Genomic DNA, 24,987 nt, shown 5'->3' on the forward strand with positions numbered 1-24,987 from the left:
GAAATGGATTTCAGTGCAGAATTCTGCTGGAGTAGCACTATTAACTGATTCATTTTGAAAAAAACATGTTTTCTGATGACAGGATCCCTTTAAGAAAATTTGAATCAATTTGAATAGTTTTCCCTCCAAAAAAAAAAAAAAAAAAAAATTGGATGTCAAGAAGGCAATTAACTTATTAAAATGACTCAATGGATCACTGTACATGAATTTAGGTGGAAAATATTCAAATTAGAACTTTTTCCATGGTTGTTGAGTGATAATTCTCGCACCATTCGAATTGGGGGATTAAAATTTGAACGTGTGAATTTTGACACAAATTTTTTTTTGAAAATTCTAATTTACTATTCGACATTAATAAATGTGCCCCTTATAGTTAGTGATAAAACCTTGTATATGAAAGCAGAAATGTGGCAAAGAGAAGCGGCATTTTATTTACAAATAACGTTACCTTGCAGGTCCCCCGGTCAGCGTTGCATCAATCACATGATCATTATCAATGCGGAACATGTAAACGCCCCGATTCTGAAATAAACACAAGTCTAATTAATATTTCTGTTATTCATTAACATCACTCAGTCAATAAGGGCCCCAGGCAACACAACGCAGAGTCATAGGGATGTTACTATGTTACTAGTTGATTTTTATTTTAGTGCCCAATTCATTATTATCCTTCACTTGGACAATCAAACCAACGGCAACTGCTAAGGGTCAGTGACCCCAGTAACCAGGCAGTTGATTCAATTCCAAACGGAATAACTGCACAATAAAATATTTCAACAGTTAAAAAAAATATGCAAAATAAAAAACCGGCCACTGCAAGTGTCTTAGTATAACTGTATGAATGTATTTTATTAAAGTTGACTTTCCCCTTTATGAAGAGTTAAACAGCTGAAGTACAGAATCAATTCATATGTAGAACCTGATCTGTTGTAAGAAGTAATATTGTACCCTGATGTATATGAAGCCAGAGTAACAGTAGGAATATATGACAATATATACAACCAGTTTGCAGTGTGTGTGTGTCTGTCTGTCTGTGTGTGTGTGTCTGTGTGTGTCTGTGTGTGTCTGTCTGTCTGTCTGTGTGTGTGTGTCTGTCTGTCTGTCTGTGTGTGTGTGTCTGTCTGTGTGTGTCTGTGTGTGTCTGTCTGTCTGTGTGTGTCTGTCTGTGTCTGTGTGTGTGTGTCTGTGTGTGTCTGTGTGTGTCTGTCTGTCTGTCTGTGTGTGTGTGTCTGTCTGTGTGTGTCTGTGTGTCTGTGTGTCTGTCTGTGTCTGTCTGTCTGTGTCTGTCTGTCTGTGTCTGTCTGTCTGTCTGTGTCTGTCTGTCTGTCTGTCTGTGTCTGTCTGTCTGTCTGTGTCTGTCTGTCTGTCTGTCTGTCTGTCTGTCTGTCTGTCTGTCTGTCTGTGTGTCGGCCTGTCTGTGTGTCGGCCTGTCTGTGTGTCTGTCTGTTCTGTGTGTCGGCCTGTCTGTGTGTCGGCCTGTCTGTGTGTCGGCCTGTCTCTGTGTCGGCCTGTCTCTGTGTCGGCCTGTCTCTGTGTCGGTCTGTCTGTGACTATGAGAGCAGTCAGCTTACCTGTGACTCGTAAAGCTTCTCCTTTCTATTGGCGACTTCATTGCGTATAATTGTTCCAATGTATTCAATGACCATTGTGTGCTTTTCAATATCTCTAGCAGCAAATAAACCCAGACCCTAGAGAAACACACAACTCATTAGGTACAGGCTAACAAATCTGGCTATGCAGGGATCCATACTAACAGCAGAGTGAATACAGATAGATACAGATAATAATATATACACATTCATTATTAGATGAAGACAGTCACTCTGTACAATGTAGTAATACAACTGGGGATACATATTTCTACTTGTGTGCGACTCATTGTGGGAATGTACAGAACCAAAATTAGAAAAAAGTTGTCTCTGTCCAAAGATTTCTGGACCTAACTATATACTAATGGATATACTTTAGCGTTCAGTCTACAATGCGACCTCCCACCTGAATGCGAGATCGGGCCAGATATACATTAGATTTCCATTCAGTCTTCATTTTCCGGTACTGAGAAGATTTGGAGTGGACAAACTGCTTGCTGTACGGCGCATTCAGCTCTCCGCTTACTGTGCTCTGAAAGGACTTGGAAGTGCTGGTGCTATTTAATGTGTGAGGCCTGTAGGGTAAAAAAAGAGATAGAGAAATCAATGGCAGCTCTCGAGGAGCACGGAGCGAGCGGAAGCACGTGACACGACACACGAAGAGAAAACGCACAGGGTTCGGGAGTAACCAACAGAGCACAGATAAAGCGAGGCTGCCGTAAAGCCTGGGCTCTACAATGTGTAATGAAAGCAAAATACCTTAACACAAACCTCTTGACATGAGAGTTCATTTTGGATTGTGAGCGGGCGCAGCCGGTGGGGTTGATCGCCAAGGGGAGCTCCATTAGTGGATTTCGGCCATAACGGAATGTGTAATTCTCACAGGCCTCCACACCAGGAAGCTGAAAGGGAAAGAGCGGGAAACTGTCATGGGAAAAAATGTTTTTTTTCTTCCTCAAAACACATCAGTTAATAGAGCGGCTCCAGCAGAATTCTGCACTGAAATCAGTTTCTCAAAAGAGCAAACAGACTTTTTTATATTTAATTTTGAAATCTGACATGGGGCTAGACATATTGTCAGTTTCCCAGCTGCCCCCAGTCATGTGACTTGTGCTCTGATAAACTTCAGTCACTCTTTACTGCTGTACAGCAAGTTAGAGTGATATCACCCCCTCCCTCCCCCCCCCCCCCCCAGCAGCCAAACAACAGAACAATGGGAAGGTAACCAGATAGCAGCTCCCTAACACAAGATAACAGCTGCCTGGTAGATCTAAGAACAGCACTCAATAGTAAAATCCAGGTCCCACTGAGACACATTCAGTTACATTGAGTAGGAGAAACAACAGCCTGCCAGAAAGCAGTTCCATAGTGTAGTATTGGCTCTTTCTGAAAGCACATGACCAGGCAAAATGACTGGAGATGCACCTACACACCAATATTACAACTAAATACACTTGCTGGTTCAGGAATGAAATTTTATATTGTACAGTGAATTATTTGCAGTGTAAACAGTGTCATTTATAAATAGAAACGAATCATGACAGAATCCCTTTAAGAAAATCCAAATCTATTCTGGTTATAGCCGTGTCTTCTAAATCTGGTTTCCGCCAACAGTCGGTGCAGGTAGAAGTGAGAGGAGAAGAGAAATGGAAGACTGGCAGTTGGTGTGAATCGGGGGAATGACTTACAGACTCTGCTATCCTTGTCACAGCCGAGGCCGTTAACCCAAAGAAATCCTCCCCTTTTAAGTACACTGGGAACAGCCTGAGAATCTCCGAACCTTTCCTGCAGTTTGCGACAGGTTCCAAAATCTTCTCCCAAACACCTAAATAAGGAGAGAAAAGTTTATGTTAATCCCGTTTGTTGTGCTTGGATGTACATATCAATAGCAGCTGGATGGCTGCAGGAAAAACAACGGTATAATTCATGTTCAGCACCTCAGATTTTCAACACTGCCCCAAGTGAAACACCTTAGACGCTCTGAGCAGCCATTTTTAGCCCTGTTTGATTCACTGGGTCTTCCTGGATGACAATCTGGGTGCAGAGGGTAGTAGACGAGTCTGGGAACTTCATCACAGTCTATAGAATCAGTGTCTAGGGCAAATAACCAACCTAGTGCCTTCTGCAACTCCCATGCCATGTATTACTGTGCTATTAATTTAATTTTCATTTCATGTGTACAACATGTTACCAGTATCAGGGGGTACACCCTGCTTTCATCCTGATGATGGAAGGGTGTATCCCCTCCCCCACGAAATGGCAGTAGTGCGGTGGATTCATCACATTAATGTGTACAACTGGCCACAAATGAAATGTTCCCATCCTCACATAATGAATTAGTCTCCCAGCTATGAGCGAGGTACAAACCTTACAAACACATACCTTTGGGTGTAGAATCCGTGAAAACCAGTACTTCGTGGCCAGGTTCGATGACCCGGACTACAAACAGCGGCGAGCCATCGTTCTCATCGATGGAGCACAGGTAGCGGCACCTCCTGTTGGCATAGCGACAGCTCCAGTACAGCCGGCTGGCTTCATACCCGATGGGGAAGAGCGCTGTGGCAGAATGGAAGTTGTGCATTTGCTGAGGCAGCAGCTGTCCAATGGTGTGGAAGATGAGACTTCCAACTCGGAAAGTGTGGTCTCGCTCCCCTCTCTGGACTATACTCGCTATCTGTCGGACTTCGTCCCGCTGTACGTAAACCCTCCGAAAGACGGCAAAGTAGGTGAGCTCCTGCTCGTGGATTCCTTTTGGCTTGTGCATGGTGCAAAGCATAGTCTTATCTTTAAAAAACATGCATTGTGCTTTCATTGCGCAGGTGAAGTGATAAACATTGGTGCACCGTAACCTGTGACAACTGCTGGTGGCTCCGGTCTTGTGACAGAACACGCACTTCATCTGCAAACCGCGTCGCAATGCCAGTTCCACGTTAATTAAGGCACCCGCCAGCGTTTCGTAGACCTCTGTAGACCAAAGGGCGCAGTTCAAATGGACCCAAAGGTCCAGGTCCAGATTGAGGAGCCGTGCCGAGCCGTCCGTTAATCCGTCACCTTCTTCATGACAAAAACAGCATTTCCTGCAGTCTTTGCACAGAGGGTGGGGTTTCAGGGAGGTTCCCAATCTGCTGAACATTTCATCCAACTCATTCTCACACTGAGGCTTAAAAGGCATCTTGGGGATAATCATCTGGACCCTCCATTTCTTCCACTTCATTCCTCTCCACTTCTTGCTGGCTGGACGGCAATCATCAAGGGCGCCGTGAACTGCTCTGGGCCGGGGCTTTAACTTCACAGTAACTTTCAGTTCTTCTGGCTTCGCCTCAACTTTCGCAGCCTCGAAAGCGGCCGGAGGGAAAGATATGGGAGGTGAGGAGGGCGACGAGCTCTTTTCCTGCAGCAAAGGAAGGCAATGAACATCGAGGGTGGAAGTGTTGGTGTTGTACTGATGGCATGATTTTGGTTGTGCTTCCTTTACAGATGGTGGCGAGAAGGATGGATCCGGGTGCTAACACATGACAAATAAATAAAATACACATTTAGTAGTTCCTATGGCTCTTCCTTTATATCTAGAAGTGTTTTTCTTTCAATGGTATATCATGTGATGAATTGATGGGTAAGTCGATGGAGCCTAATAAGTGGTTGTATCATATCAGTTGCCTTAACAGATTCCATTGCATGAAGTGACCAGTGCAATAAGCGGGTGGGATAGCGTATATATAACTTCTATGTATCTAGGTGTGTTTTGCTTCAGTTATTACAGATCTGACTGACACAACTAAGGGTGCAAATTCAAGACGAGGATTAGTGTACTCTAAGGATCATGGCTCTGCCAAGGCTCAAGCCACATGAGGTGTTTAATCAATCAGCGGAGAAGTAACCAAAACCCTTCCATCCTCCATTCATTTGAATAGTTGCTTCACCGACTGAAAACGCTGGCATTGTCCATTTCCATTCAAATGAATAGGGACGGCTGTTGTAGTTTTAGTTGCTTCTCCGCCAACATCAACTTTTAGTGAATGGTAGAAGATTACTGAGCCTTTACTACGTGGAGGGAGCTGAAACAAACAAAACGTACACAACACATACAAACAAACGTCACTACCACAATGTTGGTTTAAACAATGAAAACAGCCACAAATGTCTCACCTTGGTCTCTGTGGGTTTTGATTGGGCGGCCGAATACAGCAAGAAGCAATTGTTACTACAGAACACCAGGTTCCCATCCATTTTTTCTGGGCTCTGCAGATACTCCTGGAAGATCAGAAAAATACTGGATTCAGCTCTCCCTTTTGCTTGACTGCATAAAATTTAAGCACAATGTTTGGCCAAACTGCACTGTTTAGACTAGGGATCCCCAACCCCTTGGATGCTGCTCCCAGTGGCCTCAAAGCAGTTGCTTATTTTTGAATTCCAGGCTTGGAGGCAAGTTTTGGTTGTATAAAAACCAGATGTACTGTCAAACAGAGTCTCCTGTAGGCTGCCAGGCAACTTAGGGGCTACCAAATATCCAATCACAGCTTCTTTTTACACTTGAATGTGGCTCATGGGTAAAAAAGGTTGGGGACCCCTGGTTTAGATCAATAGCTGTCAAATGTTTTAGGTTGAAGCTGCAAACTTTAAGGCCCAACCGCTGGTCATGGACCCCATTAGCTCAAAAACTGAATACAGATATAGGAAAATCTCATCCAAGCTGGCCTTCAAGATGGGTATTCAGGTGTATCTAGGAGAGTAAATTGCCATTCTTCCAAATTCTCACTCCTACTGCCCCAATCCCACAGCCCCCAGGTTTAGTTTAGACTGATAGGACTCCCTTTCCACTGTTCTTATCACACTGGTACCTGTATAGTTGGACCCAGGCCCGGATTTGCAGGCCCGGGCCTAGGGCGGCAAAAAAATAGGGGCGGCATGACGCCCAGCCGCACTATGGGGACGCGTGCGTCCCCATTCAATTACAGCAGCTGCGCCGGCGTTTTTTCGCCGGGTCGCTGGGAAGTGAGGTGGGCGCTAGGACCGCGCGGCCGCCTGGTTGGACCGCGCGGCCTAGGGGCGCCCCTCATTGAAATCCGGCGCTGGTTGGACCCAGACACCATATACCCTGAGAAGGGTCTTGAGATGGCCAATAAGCACACCAAAGGTAAGTGAAATGTAATATATATATATATATAGGAGTTGCATACCTGCTTAACAAAACTCAGATCTTTCAGGGATTTTCTAACGCCGTTTCCTAAAACGACCACTTTGCAGTGACAACACCAGGAAGGTCTCAGCACAGGAGATGATTCTGTATTTGGATTGTGATGTCTGAACCCTGCGAATACACAAAAGAACATGGGAACATCAGGCAGCCATTAAATGCATCTGTGGGATGTTTGGCTTCTATGTAACAGTCTTCACCCAGCAAGACCTTTCTACTAGCCCTTTTGGTCATACACAAGACTCCACTTCATCTATATCCGTAGAAATAATTCAAATCAACTGGACTTGCTGTGTGTTTTCCTTGAAGACGTTCCAACTAGCTTTCTCAATTCAGAATAATTTGTTTTGGGAATATATCTTCTGGAATCAGCATAATCGGTTTATCATAATCCGCAATGAAGTTATTAAGTTAGGTGTTGATTGTATTAGCATGATTGGAGCTTTGATGTGTTATTAAACCTTCATGACATCCTTGTCGATTATGATAAACAGATTATGCTAATTGGAGTAACATTGCAGAAGATATATTGCTGAAGACAGATCCTATTTACAAGTTATTCTGGATTGAGAAAGCCCAGTTGGATGACTGGTGAAACGTCTTCAAGGAAAAAACACAGCAAGTCCAGTTGATTTGACTTATTTCTATAGACATACCATGACCTGGGTGAATGAGAATCTGCACAAAAACTTCATCTATAATTTCATTATAAGAAGATGATGCGCTTGAGACTCACCGTTATCACATGAAAGAAACGGCAGGTTTTGCGGTCTTAGTCCATAGGGCCCAATCAGCCTTCCTTGGGGCATGAGTCCTGGTCTTGGCCGTTGCCGGAAAAACGGGTGCCTGTACTCCATATTGGGGTTCAGTCTGTGCCCATTCATCAAGATGACAGAGCCAGGCTCACGCGCATTGCTCACTTCGTAGCTGGTAGGAATCTGGACTTGCAGAAGATCCGCAAAGGCAGCAACAACGCCACTAATGTTCTGGAGAGGCAAGTAAAATGCAGCGACAGAGAACATTACAAATTTATTATAATATATTTGAATTGTAGCTACAGTAAATATGATCTGGTGATAGGAGAGTATTTGGAAGCTGGTAGGATATAATAAAGTGGTAACATGCAGGGAGATTCTTTACCTCAGCTGCTCTGGGATGTAAAGTGATGGCCACGGAGATCAGGCCTGCTTTCGGGCCATTGGACGCCTGAACAAACTGTGGTCCGAAGAACATTGTTTGGGATGGGGGTTCAGTCTTAAATACACAATCCCGAAGCTCAGAACCTAGAGGGAAATACAAAGTGGCAATTAATCAGGGAGAAGCTGAGCTGCATTTTAGCATTATGGAGCATGTACAAGTGGGTCTGTTAATTATGGACTTGATTTCTATTACTGATCTTAATCTCCTGTTCGGTGTTCATTCTGTCGTCCAAACCGTGTGGCGTAACTAGAGTGCGCCTGGCCCCCCTGCTTCCTATATAGTTACGCCACTGTCCAAACCTCTGCCTGCTGGGTGCTAGAGTTTTTTTTTTAGCATAACAACGGGAATTCCAAACAGAAGAGCAGTAGAACAAATAAACATTCAAATTCATTAATAGGTTTCATTAATCTTTAAAGTAGTCCAATGAATGGGTGGATTATTATTAAAGGAGATCTAAAGCTTAACTAAAGACGTAGGCTAGAAATGTTGTACATGATGTTTTGTGCTTCTGTACCAGCCCAAGGCAACCACAGCCCTTTAGCAGTAAAGATCTGTGTCTCCAAAGATGCCCCAGTAGCTCCTCATCTTCTTTTCTGCTGATTCACTGCACATGCTCTGTGCTGCTGTCACTTACTGAGCTTAGGGACCCACTCACAATATGCAGTACACATAGAATAGAAATGTCACAATATAAGGCTGATTAGTAATTAATACACATAATTACTACATGGCAGCACAGAAACCAGTGCAATTAGCATCAGAATTGAATAATCAGCAAACCTGTAGCATCAGCTTATATTACAGCCAGGGAAGCTCATTTTCTGCTGGATAATTAGTGACGAGCCCTAAGCTTAGCTTCTCAACAGCCAATCAGAGCCCACTGAGCATGTGAGTGTCACAGACACTTTCCAAGATGGTGACCCCCTGTGACAAGTTTGAAGTCCTGGATCATTGCTGCTATTGACAAGCTGAAACTTTAGCCTCGTGCAATAAGTTCACTATATAAAACATAGCATTTTTAGCTATATTCATTTTTAGGGTTTAATTCTAATTTAAATGGGTGTTGTCTGAGAATAATAGAAGTTTAAAGGGGAAATTAAAGCTACTCCATGTCTGGAGACACATAATCATTTTGCCACTAGTGAGAGGCAAAAAATGTCTTGGCATTTTGTGTATTTATTACTGGGGAACTAACAGAGGGTCATTATAAAACCTAGAATAGCTTCTTGCTCTCCCCTACCCACCACAGATATTCAGTTCTAGAGAGTCAGCCATCATAGACTTAATACTCATTCTAATATCACTTTCTTCTATGACTTGCCCTGTGTTTACAGGACATAAGCAGAAAGGTAAAATCAAAACAAGGAATGGGATAAGTAGCCTCCCCAAGCACAAAAATCCCCCTCCGCCTATGGTCCTACGCTGGACTACTTTAAAGAATAATCGCTATCCATAGGAGTAAAGTAATAAGTAAGAAGGTTAGGGTACCTTTACCCGTGCTGCTAGGAAGGATGGGGATGATCGGAGACAGCGCAGGGTCGGGCGGCTCTTCTTTCACAAGTGACAGGTCCGGGTACCTGCTGATTTCTATTCCAACCACACTCTCTGGTGATGACGAGGGCACAAAACTGTCAGGGCTATCCCTGGCATCACAGTGATCCTGAGCCCTGTAAGAACAGACAGGCACATAAATGGCTTTTAAACTTGTGCTCCTTGTATGGTCTAACATATAGAGATACACAGGCATATGCTTGAGACTACAGGTATGACTTCTATTACATCTAGTACATTAAAGCACTGCCTTATTACTACAGAGAAAAAAAGCAGCTAATAATTAACAATTGTTTGGTTAAAAAAAAACACTATGGGAAATGTCCTTCCTGCATTTAGAGTTTTCAGGATAAAAAATTCCATGTGCCCCATCCCTGTAATAACACAAAGACAACTGATTCAGCAGGGTCTGGTTATTTCCTTACCCAAGGTCACCTTCAAACATCCAATAACATTAAAGTTAAGGGTAAAGATTTGGTTGGGTCCGGCACTCATGATTCGGACAAATGAAAATCCTAAATGAGGAAATCCCAAAGGAAATCCTGGCTTTGGTGCATCAGTATTTAAAGGATAAGTAAACATTAAAAATAAGTGAATGTAAAATTGATGAGGGGGCTATTCTTAGCATTTTTGCATTGTACATTCATTATTTATTTTTAATTCCAAGATATTAAAGGATACATGTACTGTTAATATGAATGAATTTTGCTACAACAGCGCCACCTGCTGGTCAGTTTCTGACCAGTCTGACCACCAAGTAGTCAAGGAAGAAGTTGTCAGGAGAAAGAAAGAGGCTGCTCTGATGTTCTTCTGCTTAGGAAAGATTTGAGAAAGATTTCTAATTTAATTTTTTTTTAAGCAGAACAACATCAGAGCAGTCGCTGACAACTTCCTTGACTACTTGGTGGTCAGACTGGTGGGAAAATGACCAGCAGGTGGCGCTGCTGTAACAAAATTCATTCATATTAACAGTACATTTATCCTTTAATATCTTGGCATTAAAAAAAAAAATAATGAATGTACATTGCAAAAATGCTTACAATAAAACCCTAATCAATTTTACATTCACTTATTTTTAAGGTTTACTTATCCTTTAAGTAATTATAGGAGAAAGGGGCCTTTGTGCAACAAACAAAAACACCTTCTTTGCGAATAATGGTGCAGACAGGAATATGGCATTACCTTAACTCCTCCTGATTATTATGGGGCGGGGTGGGTAGAGATGCAGGGACGTCCACAGATTTCGGTCCCTGAGTCATGGCTCTTGCTATCAAATCCTCCTGCGTCCTGAAAGGCAGATGGAATTGTTTTGGTCCCAGGGCTTTAGTAACTGAAAAAGAAAAGCAATTAGCATTGAGTTAAGGCAAATGTATGATGCAGCACAATTATGGGAATAACTGGGAGCTTCCATACTGTTGAATTTCTGCTGACTATATATATATGGATGGATAGGTCTCAGCATCTGAAGGATCAGACTCATTTCAGATCTCACAAAACACCCAGGTACCATGATTTAATACTAAAACCCAGATTTAACAGACTGTCAAGGGGGTGTATCTCTGAACCCCGGATTAATGCACAGGCTACCCTAGGCTATAGCCTAAAGGTCCAGTTTGACCAGGGGCCCATCGAACTATTTTTCAATTATTATTTCTATTTTCTTTTAATATTTATTTGTGTTGCTGGGTCTGGTGGGGAGCACCTGTAGGAACAAGAAGGCAGGCAAAGCATAGATCTGGTGTAGAGCGTTTGGGCTGCACACGTGCCTGGATGTGGGTGACATTTTCATAAGATGCACAATACAATAAATACAGACCCCATTAAAGGGTAAGTAAATTCTAAAATAGAATAAGGCTAGAAATGCTGTATTTTGTATACTAAATATAAACATGAACTTACTGCACCACAAGCCTAATCAAACACATGATTTATGCTTTCAAAGTTGGCCACAGGGGGTCACCATCTTGTAACTTTGTTAAACATCTTTGCAAGACCAAGACTGTGCACATGCTCAGTGTGGTCTGGGCTGCTTAGGGATCGTCATAAATCATCAAAACAGCACAAGTCAAATAATATCTGCCAGAAGCGGATACAACAAGACTGATTAATAATCAGAATATACAGACTGCACTGGGTCCTGTGTTGTCATGTAATCTAATGTGGATTTTATAGTTTTTGTATTGTTTAATACAAACTTTCTCCAACTCTGCAGAACCAGTGGCTGCAGCAAAATAATCCTCCAAATAAAATCCCAGTTTATCTGTTTAAATCTGGCTCCATGATCTTTGTCCCTGCAGCTGGAGTTGGAAACAGTAAAGGGGATGTAAAGGCAAAAATAAAATCCAATACAAATCTCTACACAGTCGCCGACTGCTCTACAGGGAAACAAACAAAGCTGCTTGAGTTCTGCATGGCTGGGAAGTAAGGTGGGGGCTCCCCCTGCTGTTCATAAGTATGATTGTTTCCCAGCAGAGCAGTTAGGGACCGTCTGACAATTCCTATCCACAGCAGTAAATGAAGGGAGAATTTCACTGCATACAGTCAGGTTTCTTATAAAAACAGTACACATTTTTTAATTAAAGTATATTGGAGATAGGTTTCTTTTTCATTAAAGAAAGTAAAAATTGGATTTAATTTTTTTGCCTTTACATGCCCTTTAAATTGCCTGTTAAATCATTAATGCAAAATGTTCCCCAATGCTCCAGCAAAAGAACAAACCCGTTGTTAAATCAAAGCCACCAAACAGATAAAGGGGCTGCTTACCATGACCTCCTAATATCGCTGCCTTCCCTGCCAGCTCTTCAGTCGAGGCAAATCCATTCACCAGCTTCTGACAGGACACCGGTGGAGGAGTGGGCGGAAGGGATGCTGGTGGCGTTGGCGGATTACTCAGATTATTCTGCTGTGAAGGGACACAAAATTTAGATTATTTATTTTAAAGGGGTTTTTCACCTTTAGGTATGATGCAGAGAGGGATATTCCGAGACAAAATCATTCAAAAACATATACAAAAGGAAAAAAATGAAGACCAATGGAACAGCTGCCATTCTAAAACATACTAAAAGTTGCCTTAAAGGTGAACCACCCCTTTTAGCCCTGCACACTAGTTTTGATTCTGCTTTCAGCCCAAGTATAGCACAGCATGTGTATATTAATAATGTACATGGTGCCTGGGGTTGAATACTTTCCCTTTAACACTCTGAATAACAAATAACGTGGAATTAAGGAAGTGCAAAACAGGAAACTGAGTGCACATTATTGGCCTTAGAGAACAAGAAATCCAACTTATTTTGGATGTATTTTGCATTTCAACACAGTATCGGGTAACCTATGCATAACGAGTGAACCCGACGCACCAGTTACAAGTTGTGTGTCCCATAACAAAGTTGCACACCCGGACGTTTTCATTACGAACCTTGAATATTAACTGGGAATAATAGTCTGACACCCCTTCTAGCGAAGCACTGCCAAAGGTACCAAGGAGACGGCTCCCTGTGCCAACAGATCCAGTCCCATAGGGAACAAATTGTGCAATGTTCATTCCTACGATGGGCTCAATTAACGGAAGAAGGGACAGCTGCTGAAAAGAATCACAGAAATGAATGCAAAGAACCACACATTGTTTATAATCTAGCCTTTGCAAGAAGTAGCTTCAGACATCTACCAAGGGGGGGAGCTGCCAACTTTCCTCCTGCTGGCCACTTGCTGTAGATCCTGATTCACAGAACTGGAATTAGGGGAGGCAGCAGAGTTACATCTACGGTCCTTGCGCCTCCCCCAAACTTTTGCCTACATCTACCTTCATGGACCCTTAAGGTAAAGGCACACCTGGAGATTCAGGGAGATTTAGTTGCCCAGCGACTAATCGCCTCTTCTTTGGGGCAACTTATCTCCCCGAACTGCTTCCCAGTGTCTTCTGCTGGCTTCAATGAAAAAACGCCTGTGCCAATGCGCTCGGAGCACTTCGATTTCCGACGTCGCCCGACCGCCACCAGTGCATTGGCGCAGGTGTTTTTCATTGAAGCCGGCAGAAGACACGGGGAAGCAGTTCAGGGAGATTAGTCGTCCCAAAGAAGAGGCGATTAGTCGCCGGGCAACTAAATCTCCAGGTGTGCCCTTACCCTAAAGGTGACCTTACACATTAAGATCTGCTCGTTTGGTGAGGTCGCCCTAGGGCAGAACAATCAGATTACAAGGAAGAGACTCGGTGCAGACGGGATGAGGACTGTATCAACTAGCCAACTCGGTCCTCGATCACCAGGAAAATCAAACCTCCCAGATCTATATCTTGGCCAGATCGCGGATAGCCATCAGAAGCCCCCATAAACTGGCAGATAAGCTGCCGAATCCGTCTAAAGGACCTTTAATCTGCCATGTATGGCCACCTTTAGTCTTACAAAATATTATTTACAAAATTCACAATAATAATGATGATGATGATGATGATAATAATAATAAAATAAGTAATTGCTGAATTTGTAGAAGAAAATTGATGCAGTGCTAGATCTGGCCTCTAGGTGGCACAACATTCACTGATGTGTTTCAGAAAATAGGGTTGGCAGGGTTACCTGCTTTATCTGGGTAAACATCTCTCTGTTGGCATAAATAGTTGGCTTCTGCTCTTCATCCTTTTTCCTCTTTTTTGAGCGCGGGGTGGCTTTCTCTGCCGATTTTTGTACTCGTTTGTTCCTCGGTTTCTTTTTTTCCATCTCAAATTCTGTTTTTTGGAACAAGCTTGGGTTGAAGTTGAAACAGCCGGGTTCTTTATTCTCCAGCATTTGCTAAAAGAGGGGAAAAAAACCCCATAATTTAACAATAAAGAGATGAAGCCTCTGTTCCTGTACTTTCTACAATAGCTGTGTGATGAAAACCTCCTGTGGGCCAAAGTGCAACACCACTAGGCATTGTCAGCCAGTTAGAAATAGGGGGAAAACGAAATAGGGAAACTATACCTATAAATGAGGGCTAAGCATTCCTTTAATGAGTGAGGAATGGCTGTCTAAAAAATATCTCCTTCCATAACTGCATTAATATGCGAGACTGGGAATTGCCACAATGGAGATGGGTCTCACCTACATTGAAGCAACTGCCACAAAAATAATCTCAGCTGCAAAATGGACAAAGCCCAGAAGGAGGGCACCATAGCTCTCAGCTCGGGCAGCCATCTCCTTTACTGCTTGGATCCTTCACATTCTGCAGTTGAGGCCACCATGAGAGACAATTCTTTTATAACTGGACAAGACTGGTCACAGACTCAACAGAGACATTGTGCATTGAAGGAAGAAACATGTTGATTATTTTGCACCTTTTACCAATGACATAAAAAAGAACTTTTCCTCCGCCAGAGGCACCTACCAGAGAGTTTATATGGCTCTGTGTGTCCGGCAGCTTAACATCGAAGGTGCAGTCCTCTTCTGACCTTAGGCTTTCCTCGGATTTCTGGTGCAACATGAGAGGTTCCTTTTTATTTTTCAGCAAGTGCTTGAGCAATTCATTTGAAGATTCCAGTTTTCCTGAGGGGCCACTTGCTGGCTGAGAAGTTACATCCATTGAAAGTGCATTGTGCGATGTGGCTTTATTTTCCTCCATTCTCCCCTCCTCGGCGGCTTCGGCAGCCTGGTCATCATCGGCCCGTTCCAATTTAATGTCACGGATTTTGAGAGCCTCTTTTGTGTGATGGGGCCCAGCGATACGTTCAGGGTTAGGCTCCTGAAATAGTCTTTGTTTCACATGACTGGAAACGAGGGGATCTTCCAATTCCATAGCGGTGTTACCAGCCGCATTTGGAGTCGATGAGCGAATGAAATCAGCATGATCATTCTGATTGGTCACTGTTGGTGTGGATGCTTCTGAAATACTTGGTGTGAGAGGAGCCGTCATATCGGAGCGGGGAGTGGAAGGGGACTTTATAGACTCAGTCTCATCATCCTTCTTCTTCTTCTTCCTCTGTCGTTTCTTTTTCCCTTTCTCCTCAGGAATGATCCCTGAATATAACTGGATAAGGGACTGACCTGGTCCTTGGTGGCTTGAGTTGTTAGTGGCAGTCATGTTGTCATGCTCAGAGGAATGACCATTATCAGCTACTGGAGATGCAGAGGAAAATCTTGGTGCAAACGGAGGCTGCTTTGTATGGCCAGAAGAAAGAATACTGCCAGGAGACTGTTGAACGGACTGTACATTTGGGACTGCTGAGCTGGGCTGCGCCCCTTGCCCAAAAGGAGACAATCCCATTGGACTTCTCTCAGCAGTCTGGATAAAGGGGGCAGCTGGGGGAGAATTGACAAGCCCCTGCTGTACGTTTTGCTGAGGCATGGTATGAGCAGTTTGTGTTGGCTGCTGTGTTGGCTGCATGAAATCACTGGGCAATTCAGAACTGAAAAAAGGCATCTGAGACAAAGAGCCATTATTTAGGTCAGGACCAATCATGCCCTGCTGCTCCATTTCAAGCCTCTGCTGCAGAACTCTTTGCCGATCCACCTCCTGCATAAGCTGAATACGCTGGCGCTCCTGTTGCTCCCGCAGACGCTCCTTGCGCTCCCTCTCCTGAAAGGTTTCGCTAAAAGGGTTGTTGTCATCAAATTCCACCTTGGGTGGAGCATTGGGATTAGAATTTGCCACGTCGGCATTCACGGGGCGCTGCATCCGGGGAGCATTAGGTTGGACAAGAGCTTGAGGAGCATTGGGAGGTTGCCATCCTGGTAAGGTTGGCATTCTCGGTGGATTGGCTTGCCCAAGTATCACAGGTGCCTGGGGATGTAGTGTCTGGCCCATAGGGAAATTCTGCGGATTGACAGGTGGTGGAGCTCCTCCAGGCATCACAGGCGGGGGGTGTGGGCTCCCAGGAATAATCGGGGTAGTTGAAAATTGCTGATGCTGTGTATTTTTATATTCTTCAATAAGTTCAGTGTGTTCTTTCTGCTGCTTTCGTATCTAAGTGTAGAGAGCAAAGTTTATTTACAAGAACAAGTTCAACCCAACATATAGTCCTGAAATATAGACCTTATTATTCTGCCTAATTGTTTATTTTTCTAGCCAGACCCTCTTCATTTTCTATTCTTTAAAAATAAATAAAACAGAATAGCAACCAGATTTCAATTTCAATTATTGCTTAGCAGTGGTGTACCAGTCTATTCACAGAGACCATGCGGTATATAAAAGGTACTGGATATCTTGATGTGGCTCACCTGTTCTAGTCGTTTCTGCACCATACTCTGCTGCTCAGTAACTTGTTTTAGCTGCTCAGCATCCTCTTCAGGGAACTCACGACCAGTCCTTTTTGCTGCCCTCTGTTTGGCTGAAAGAGCCTTCTTGGATTTTCGGTGAGCTCCAATCTGTTCTTCTAAAAACTTCTGCTGGATCTGGAGGAGCTGCTGGGTCTCTTGCAGCCATTCTTCATAATTCTTTGTCTGAGACTCCTCTGTGGCAAAACAAAGCATGTGATGGCACATTATGCTACTAGCTGTTGCAGAGTATGTTGTTTGAATATGTGAAAACTTGGCAAATAATTCATGTTTATGGGTGGAAACAGCTGCAATACATTGCATTAAATTGGTGATTCTGGAGCTGTAGTTTTGTCAAATGATTACTTAAACCTAGTTGATCTGAAAAGTTATATCTAACAATAACATCACTGTATTACACAAACAATGCCAATCTCCAACTGGGGGCAATCAGAGTAACCAGGATCTCAGCTACAGAACATGTGGATAATAGAGGGAGATGAAAAGTGATGGAAATTGACACTAAAGGTGGCCATACCCTAAAAAATCTGCTTGTGGAGCGAGGAAGCCAAACAAGCAGATCTTTGCCCGTTTTGGCAACAATCAGATCCTAACAGAGAACAATGGGGAGAGAACCCTATCAAGGTGTCAATGTGGTTCTTGCCAAGCAGGATTTTCTAACCTGCCTGAGAGATATCCATTGGACAGACAGGACTATGGACTTGGGACAATAAACCATCAGCTTGGTCTGGACAGGCTGAACCAGCAGCTTTTATCAGTCCTTCATGGTCTCGGTTGGGCTACGGTCTTACTGACGAAGGTCATACTTACTGACAAAGCCTGTGTCGAAGTTTGGTGGATCGGGCCTCATCATTTGCGGAGCAAGGTTTCCATCCTATAAAAGATATACAATAGCATTGAAATACAAACATTTAACAACATACGCACACAAGCACAATGTATAAAGTCAGAAGGGGAGAATTACCTGAGTAATTGCTTGCTGGACAATACTCTGGCTATCAGGAGGTTGTGCGCCAGACATTTGTTGTGCCATAAACGGAAATCTGTTAAAGAAATACATGAACGCTTACCACTTCTCCTTTAATAAATATCCCATGCAACACAGATACAGTTGGTTTGGTATAGACATAGTAACGCAAAAGTTAGATTTGAGCTTGAAAGGTTTAAGGTTGCCAATGGCGTATATTCTGGTGATTTATAATTGGCTCTGAAGGTTGAGCTCCTGGTTGAGTCTGAATTTCCTCCTCAATGGGTGGCCGATCTGCTAATCTGGTAACCTGACCAAATAAATCTTTGTTCCTGTGTTACATTAATTCAGCAGGCAGTCACACAGGAAGCACCTGAATTGAAACAGGCATCACTGGCCAACAAAAAAATGATTTTTAAACCTTTACTGAATTGCTGCTGCTTCTTCAAGAATGTTTCTCTACTCTGCTTCTAGGTTCCAGCCTCTTTCATGAGCTCATTTTCTCCCACCAAGTAAATCAAAAGCAGATCTACAGATAGTTGTTCTTATTCTCAGCAGGTTTTCATGCAATGTTCACCTACCTGTTCATCACCATTGGTGGGATCCCAAGATTGTTTTGTGCCATAACTTTATTTATGCCTTTGAGCGCAACCATTTTTGCTTTCATTATAGGATCAGTGATTGCATCAAAATCTGAAATGAAATGAGACTGTTACTACATGTGCACCTCTTTCATTCTTCTCACATGACATGCTCTATAAACAAAACTGCTTAATTCTCCTTACTATTACTACATTGAATCTAGATACATGATCTGGTTGGTTGGTCTCCTCTTTCCTAGGAACATGTCACAGTAGTTTCCTTTGGGATATTCATGGGAACACCTTGACTTATTGATCCCCACCCTCAGCACTGAATATATTAGAAAAATGGGTAGAATAGCTGAAAAATTGAGCCTTGAGATCCCATTAGACTTGTATATAGAGAAAAGCAGAGAGGGAGATGCCTCCCATTGGCTTGTGCATGAGACATCAGCAAATCAGAGAAGAAACAGAGGCCACAGACCCCTTGTGCTGGAGATCCACTTGTTTGAGTTGATCAAGCAGATCAATTCCATCTATGTGGACATGAATTCAAACAACATGAGACTGTTCAAGCCACGCAAAACTCCATTTAGTTTAAACAAAGATATTGAGTTCCAAAATAAGGAGAACCTCCTGGATTCTGAAAGCTGCCTGCTTTAAGATAAGGAGATTATGATACAGTGGGTTTAACTGGTAGGAAGAATCTAACTAAATAACGTTGCCTTAGTCCACAAATGCTGTAAATGATACTAGAATTGGGATCCAATCAGACTAATTTAAAAGCCCATTGAGTGTACACTACGTACCTATGTTTGGAAAGAATGGCTCTGAACGTTGCCGGATCATTGCTTGCATCTGCTTTTGCTGCTGCTGTTCCTGTCTCTCCTGATCAAGCAGGTCCTGCAGTAAAAGAGGCTGTTCTTCCAAAAGAAGGGGTCTATCGCGGTTTTGCAGAAGCATTAATTGCTGGGCACCTGGCAAGCCGGTAGCACTTGGTTGATTTGGAAGGGGCACGGTTTGATCTTGGTTATCCCCGGTGACAAAATTATGGCCACTTGGCATTGCTGAAGGAAAGGGCGAATTAGATGGAGACCCTTGTGGAAACCCATGGTTAAGTCTTGGTGCCATAGGTGAATTCAAAGAGTGTTCTAATAGCTGTTCAGGTGGTCTTACATCTTGAGGAATACATGACAATGGGTTTGGTTGAGTTGTTACCACAGTTACGGGAGGACCATCTAAACTTTCTCCTTCAGCACTGCCAGATTTTTCAGTTGATAAGTTAGCAAGCACTGGCGTAGATTCTGGTAGGTTACCTGAGCTACTGATATCTTGTTCAGGCAGTGCTATTGAATCTTCAGACATATTTGGATTTTCTCCTTTTCCCGAGTGCTCACTACTGCATGAGGGTACAGAAGCAGAATCTTCATCGTGCTGTTGCGTTCCGGCCTCCACACCAAGTTCACGCTTAACGTCATTTGAATTTGATGATGTAGGTTCTCTTTTTATTTCTAGGGCAACACTGCTAGCCTGTGGAGCAGATAATACATTAGGGGACATAGACTGACTACCATGTTGTTCTGTGGTGATTTCATCATTCTTGCTTGGGAGCTCCAGCTTATCATCAATTGGCACGCCAAGGTCCAAGTCCTCATTAAACAAGTCTTTCTTATCTCCAAGGTCAAGCTCTGGGTCCGTGTAAGCAATAATATCAAATTTCCCTGATTTTAACAGGTCATCGAGTTGAGGATCGTCGTTTGTTTCCAGGTTATCTAGAGCATCTAATTCATCCCCCTTTGCATCATCAGGATCTAAATTTATATTTTCCAAGTCATCGTCGTCTAAGTCTTTAACTTCGACCCCAACCAAATCTTTCACATCCAAGTCTTTTTCAGATGGATCGTCAGGATCGAGTTTTACTTCTAAACCACTGTTAGCATGACTATCAATGGGCAGGTTATCAGCTTCCTCATTTAAACTCATTGGAGGTAAAGAAGATTGCAAGAAGGTTTCAGTATCTGAAGGATGCTCCATCCCTCCCATTACAAGGACAGGCTGATGTTCTAAATGTAGGTGTCCTTGTTGCGAAGCAGGTATTAATTGATCCAGATCGGGTGGAATATGCATTGGATTGGGAAGACCTGGATGAGGAACTCGAGATGGCTCCATTAACCTCTGACCATGGCAATCTGGCCTTGGGAAAAAGCCTCCATGTCTTATATTTTGGGAGCCATCCATCATGTTTGGAGGTGCAAAAAGAATTCTTGGTCTACCATCTGGAGGTCTATGTCGAAGTTCAATGTATGCTTGGCCTGATATATTATGCTGCTGCATCCCTTGGTGAGGAAAATGCAGAGGGAGACCAGCAGCATTGCTCATTGGTGAGCTTACAGGTCTGGTCAATTCAATGGACATTTCCCTTCTCATTTGTGGCTGCATGCCAGACACCTGCATTTGTAAGGGATTTCCTCCAAAGCGCTCATGACCTAAAACAGAACCAGGGCCAACCATCGGGAAAGCAAATCTGTGGGAAGAAAAGAAGAATATGAAAGAACATGACATATGTAATGATTTCGAAATTTTGCCTTCTGCAAATATCATACTCATGGTGCGAGTTACAAGCTAGTCTAACAAGGTAATTCAAGTAGGAGTGAGCAACACAGATTTTGTGACTAGAGCAGCTCAGTGTGAACCGAACTTGGAGACCACAGCAACCAATTATAAATTTGATACCACTAATCTTTACTGATGTTACCAGTTCCAGATATGTTGAAAAATTTGTTGTCAGAAATGACATTCGTTTTTTATTAGGAGGTGTCTTACATTTTGGCACCCCAGTAATGATGCAGTTTATTTTCCATTAAGTTACCTGTTCTGCTCAAGGCACACTACTATCTACCGATTCATACAGTCTTAATGCCCTGGAACTTTCCAGGTGCCCATATGTTATATACAATCATAGTCTTAATATGCACAGATACAAACAGAGGTATTTAGAGTATTTGTTTAGCAAAATAAACATATATTTGATGTGGTAAAATATTTATAAGCAGCAGAAAAAAAATACCTGTTGCCTTGAGGAGGCCTCATTCTCATGCTTGAAATATCCCCTGAAAATGTCGGCCTGTTAAACTGTGCATTGCCAGGAAATGGCCCACGCTGATCTTTTGTGAATACAGGAAATCTTGGGCTTCCCTTTGGACCAAACTGAACCCTTAAACTCCCTGGGTAAGGAGGTGGAGGCCTGTTAAAAACTTCATTTTGAGGAGGAGGATTTTCTTGTTGCCAATGAGCAGGATGACCACCTTGGGATATCTGCAGTGGATCCAGCAATGCCTTCTCCTGCCGCACTGAATTTTTGTTTTGCTGCTGCCTCAGAATAAGCTCTCGTAGCTTCTGACGCTGTTTAAACAAAAGAAATATGTTTAAACTGTAACATTATCATAGTTCTCACACTCCCTACTGTTCCACTTAAAATAACACATAACATAGGCTCTGTGAACATACACAATAAAGAAAACAGATTATAGTCACCTGTCTAAATTTCTCTTCTGATTCTGCTTGCATCAAGGACATGGCGTTCTGTGCATCTGGGATTACAGATGCCAAACCTTGCTGCATATTAGGAAATGGTTGAAGTTGAGGGTTGGCAGCAGTTCCTGGAGGCACAGCAAAAGCTTCCTCTATTATGGGTCTTTGAGGATCAACAATCTCTGTGGTATCACCAAAATCATCTCCAGTCTGCACTCGAGGAGTCATAGAAGGCTGATCATAGGGATCATGAGATGGTCCAGCTGAAGAATGGCCAAACATATCAGAAGAACCTGGACCTGTGGGTCGTGGGTTTTGGTTTGATGGTCTCATGAAAGGGACATGCATAGATGATCCACGACTGTGTGCTGTCTGCATGAAATGTTCCTGATTTGTGAGCAATCCTCCTCTTATGGCAGGAGAACAATTCTCTAGGATACCTGGCATTGGAGTTCGTGGTGGCTGCGTGTAAGGATCACAGAGGACAGGTTTAGGTGTTCTAGGAGGTTGAGAATAAGGGTCTGAAATAACAGACCTTGGTGTTCCAGGAGGCTGAGTATATGAATCTGAAGGAGCAGGCCTTGGCGTGCCTGGAGGCTGAGAATATGGATCTGATGTGACAGGGCGTGGTGTTCCAGGGGGTTGAGAATATGGATCAGAAGTGACTGGCCTTGGAGTTCCAGGAGGCTGAGAATATGGATCAGCAGGAACTGGCCTTGGAGTTCCAGGAGGTTGAGAATATGGATCAGCAGGGACTGGCCTTGGAGTTCCAGGAGGTTGAGAATATGGATCAGCAGGGACTGGCCTTGGAGTTCTGGGAGGATGAGAATATGGATCAGACGGGAAAGGCCTTGGAGTTCCAGGAGGCTGGGAATACGGATCTACAGAGACAGGCCTTGGAGTTCCAGGAGGCTGGAAATACGGATCTACAGAGACAGGCCTTGGAGTTCCAGGAGGCTGAGAATACGGATCTACAGAGACAGGCCTTGGAGTTCTAGGAGGTTGGGAATATGGATCTACAGAGACAGGCCTTGGAGTTCCAGGAGGTTGGGAATATGGATCTACAGAGACAGGCCTTGGAGTTCCAGGAGGTTGGGAATATGGATCTACCGAGACAGGCCTTGGAGTTCCCGGCTGCTGAGAGTATGGATCCACAACTTGCCTTGAATTTCCAGGTGAAAATGGATCATGGTGTCTCTTACTCAGAGTAGGCGGAACAAACATATCTCCCATATTTGGTCTTGGTGTACCAGGTGGCTGGCTGTAGGGGTCAGCTGATTGTCCAAGTGGTCTGGGTGGCTGCTGAATGTAATGCTCAATGACTGAAGATCTTGAAGCAGTAGGAGATTGCAAATAGAGATTTGTTACAGGGTGTGGGGTTCCTGGTTGCTGAGCATATGGGTCCTGTGTATTTGGTCTTGTCATATTACTGGATTGTGAAATGGTGTCATTATGCGGTCTCATAATCCGATGTGGATGCACAAATGGTTCATTTAATGCAGGATGACTGCTTAGGACTGACTGGTTATAAGGATCATGTGAGAAATTTTCAGTTGGCCTAGGTGTCAAGGGAGGCCTTTCATATGGATCTACTGATAGACGTCTAGGAGTGGTGGGCAATGAACTGTAAGATTCATGTGGGGACTGAGGTGGCCGCATGGGAGTTTTAAACGGAGCTGAACTGCCATCAGCAATGCCTGTAGTTGGGGTTAAAGGCGGTCTTTTATACTGATCAACAATTTTAGAATGTGCCATTTGCTGCCTCTGAAATATATCTGACGTAGAAGGAAGTTTTGAAAAAGAATCATTGCTTCCAGGCATCAAAGAACTTTCTCCTGCCTGGTCGACATTGAGGGGCAACCTTACTGATCCTGTCACTTTGGAAAGTGGTTCTGAGAACATCAATGATCGCTGAGAATGAGGTACCTTTAGAGATGGATCACTGCTGACAGGAGATGAACAAGAGTCTCTAACAGGAGATGGTCTATTGTCATTAGACTCACACCCCAAGTTTGTTCTGGCAGGACAAACATCCACAGGTGACCTAGAGTTCCGTCTGTGAAATGTCTGACCTGTCGGAGGGGGTCTTGGTGTCCCAACCATTTTAGCATATGGATCAACAGGAGATGCAGGTCTCGAGTATGAAGAACCAGGAGAAAACATCTGTGGAGATGGTGGCTGAGAGGACAACTGAAGGGATTCCTGTAGAGCGATTCTTGTTGGGGTTGGAGGAGGCGCTTGTGGTTTAAGAAAAACATCATCTGAAAATGATGTTGGGGTTCCAGGCAATGGCTGTTTGGGGAAAATATCTGTATTAAAGTTCTGCTGAATAGGTGACATGCTTTCACTGCCCGGTTGTGGTGTCAGAGGGCTCTGTATGCCACTATTCGGTGTATCGCTGCCAGACTGGCTCAGATGATGCTGGCATCCAAATTGCTGCTGCTGTTGTTCACTCTTAACCTGCTCAAGTTTTTGCGTGGCTTCAATTTTAGCCTGCTGTTTACTTTTCTGACGCATTTGCTGCAAAAACAACATGAACATCAGAGATTGGACATTTGACAAATAAAGTGAATTCAAGAGATTTCTCATTAAATCGAATGTTGGCTTTTCAGTTGCCATATCTAAAGTATAAAATAGACTGTACCTGTCTGAATTTCCACTCCTGCTCATGCTCAGACTCCCGTTGTTTCAGGGGATCTCTGAAAAGATCCGAGTCTATTGTACTGTTCTCCATAATCTCATGCGGCGGCTGCTGCTGCTGCTGCTGCTGTCTTTTCAAGGAATCATTTGACATTTGCACTTTGTTAATGCGCAGCGCGGCCCGGTTATCTCTGGCCTTTTGCTGGAATCAAAGACACCGGAGAGTTAATTGGTACAGAAACGGAGGTTAAAGCCGAATGTCAGGCTGATGTTCTGCTGCATTCTGTGTAACTAAAGCAATACAATGCTACATTAGCAAGATGAGCAAGCACAAAATGTATTACAGGTATGGGCTATCCAGAATGATTTGGACAGGGATTCTGGATAAGGTATCTTTAAGTAATTTGGATCTTCATACCTTAAGTGTACTAGAAAATAATTTAAACATTAAAGGATAAGTAAACCATAAAAATAAGTGAATGTAAAATTGAGG

At 43.4% G+C, this 24,987-nt stretch overlaps 1 protein-coding gene across 10 annotated transcripts in view; it reads right to left on the reverse strand.

The window, feature by feature from the left end:
• kmt2c.S (lysine methyltransferase 2C S homeolog) overlaps positions 1–24,987 on the reverse strand; it is a 142,061-nt gene that overhangs the window by 2,982 nt on the left and 114,092 nt on the right. For 6 of the 10 annotated variants that reach the window (XM_018269015.2, XM_018269010.2, XM_018269014.2 and 3 more), the window contains 24 exons: positions 24,499–24,696; positions 21,858–24,374; positions 21,391–21,725; positions 19,133–20,847; positions 18,324–18,435; positions 17,740–17,818; positions 17,586–17,649; positions 16,719–16,951; positions 14,890–16,464; positions 14,103–14,315; positions 12,950–13,114; positions 12,298–12,436; positions 10,717–10,864; positions 9,472–9,650; positions 7,924–8,066; positions 7,520–7,769; positions 6,767–6,897; positions 5,736–5,840; positions 3,972–5,094; positions 3,278–3,414; positions 2,349–2,491; positions 1,996–2,164; positions 1,572–1,688; positions 449–522 (listed from right to left, as the gene is read on the reverse strand). In XM_018269015.2, coding sequence (XP_018124504.1) covers positions 449–522; positions 1,572–1,688; positions 1,996–2,164; positions 2,349–2,491; positions 3,278–3,414; positions 3,972–5,094; positions 5,736–5,840; positions 6,767–6,897; positions 7,520–7,769; positions 7,924–8,066; positions 9,472–9,650; positions 10,717–10,864; positions 12,298–12,436; positions 12,950–13,114; positions 14,103–14,315; positions 14,890–16,464; positions 16,719–16,951; positions 17,586–17,649; positions 17,740–17,818; positions 18,324–18,435; positions 19,133–20,847; positions 21,391–21,725; positions 21,858–24,374; positions 24,499–24,696 — 10,064 coding nt within the window. The remainder of the gene's footprint in view (positions 1–448; positions 523–1,571; positions 1,689–1,995; positions 2,165–2,348; positions 2,492–3,277; positions 3,415–3,971; positions 5,095–5,735; positions 5,841–6,766; positions 6,898–7,519; positions 7,770–7,923; positions 8,067–9,471; positions 9,651–10,716; positions 10,865–12,297; positions 12,437–12,949; positions 13,115–14,102; positions 14,316–14,889; positions 16,465–16,718; positions 16,952–17,585; positions 17,650–17,739; positions 17,819–18,323; positions 18,436–19,132; positions 20,848–21,390; positions 21,726–21,857; positions 24,375–24,498; positions 24,697–24,987) is intronic. The other 4 variants (XM_041567350.1, XM_018269009.2, XM_018269007.2 and 1 more) reach the window with 3 other exon arrangements.

The sequence above is a fragment of the Xenopus laevis genome, chromosome 6S (assembly GCF_017654675.1).
Source record: "Xenopus laevis strain J_2021 chromosome 6S, Xenopus_laevis_v10.1, whole genome shotgun sequence".
NCBI lineage: Eukaryota > Metazoa > Chordata > Amphibia > Anura > Pipidae > Xenopus > Xenopus laevis.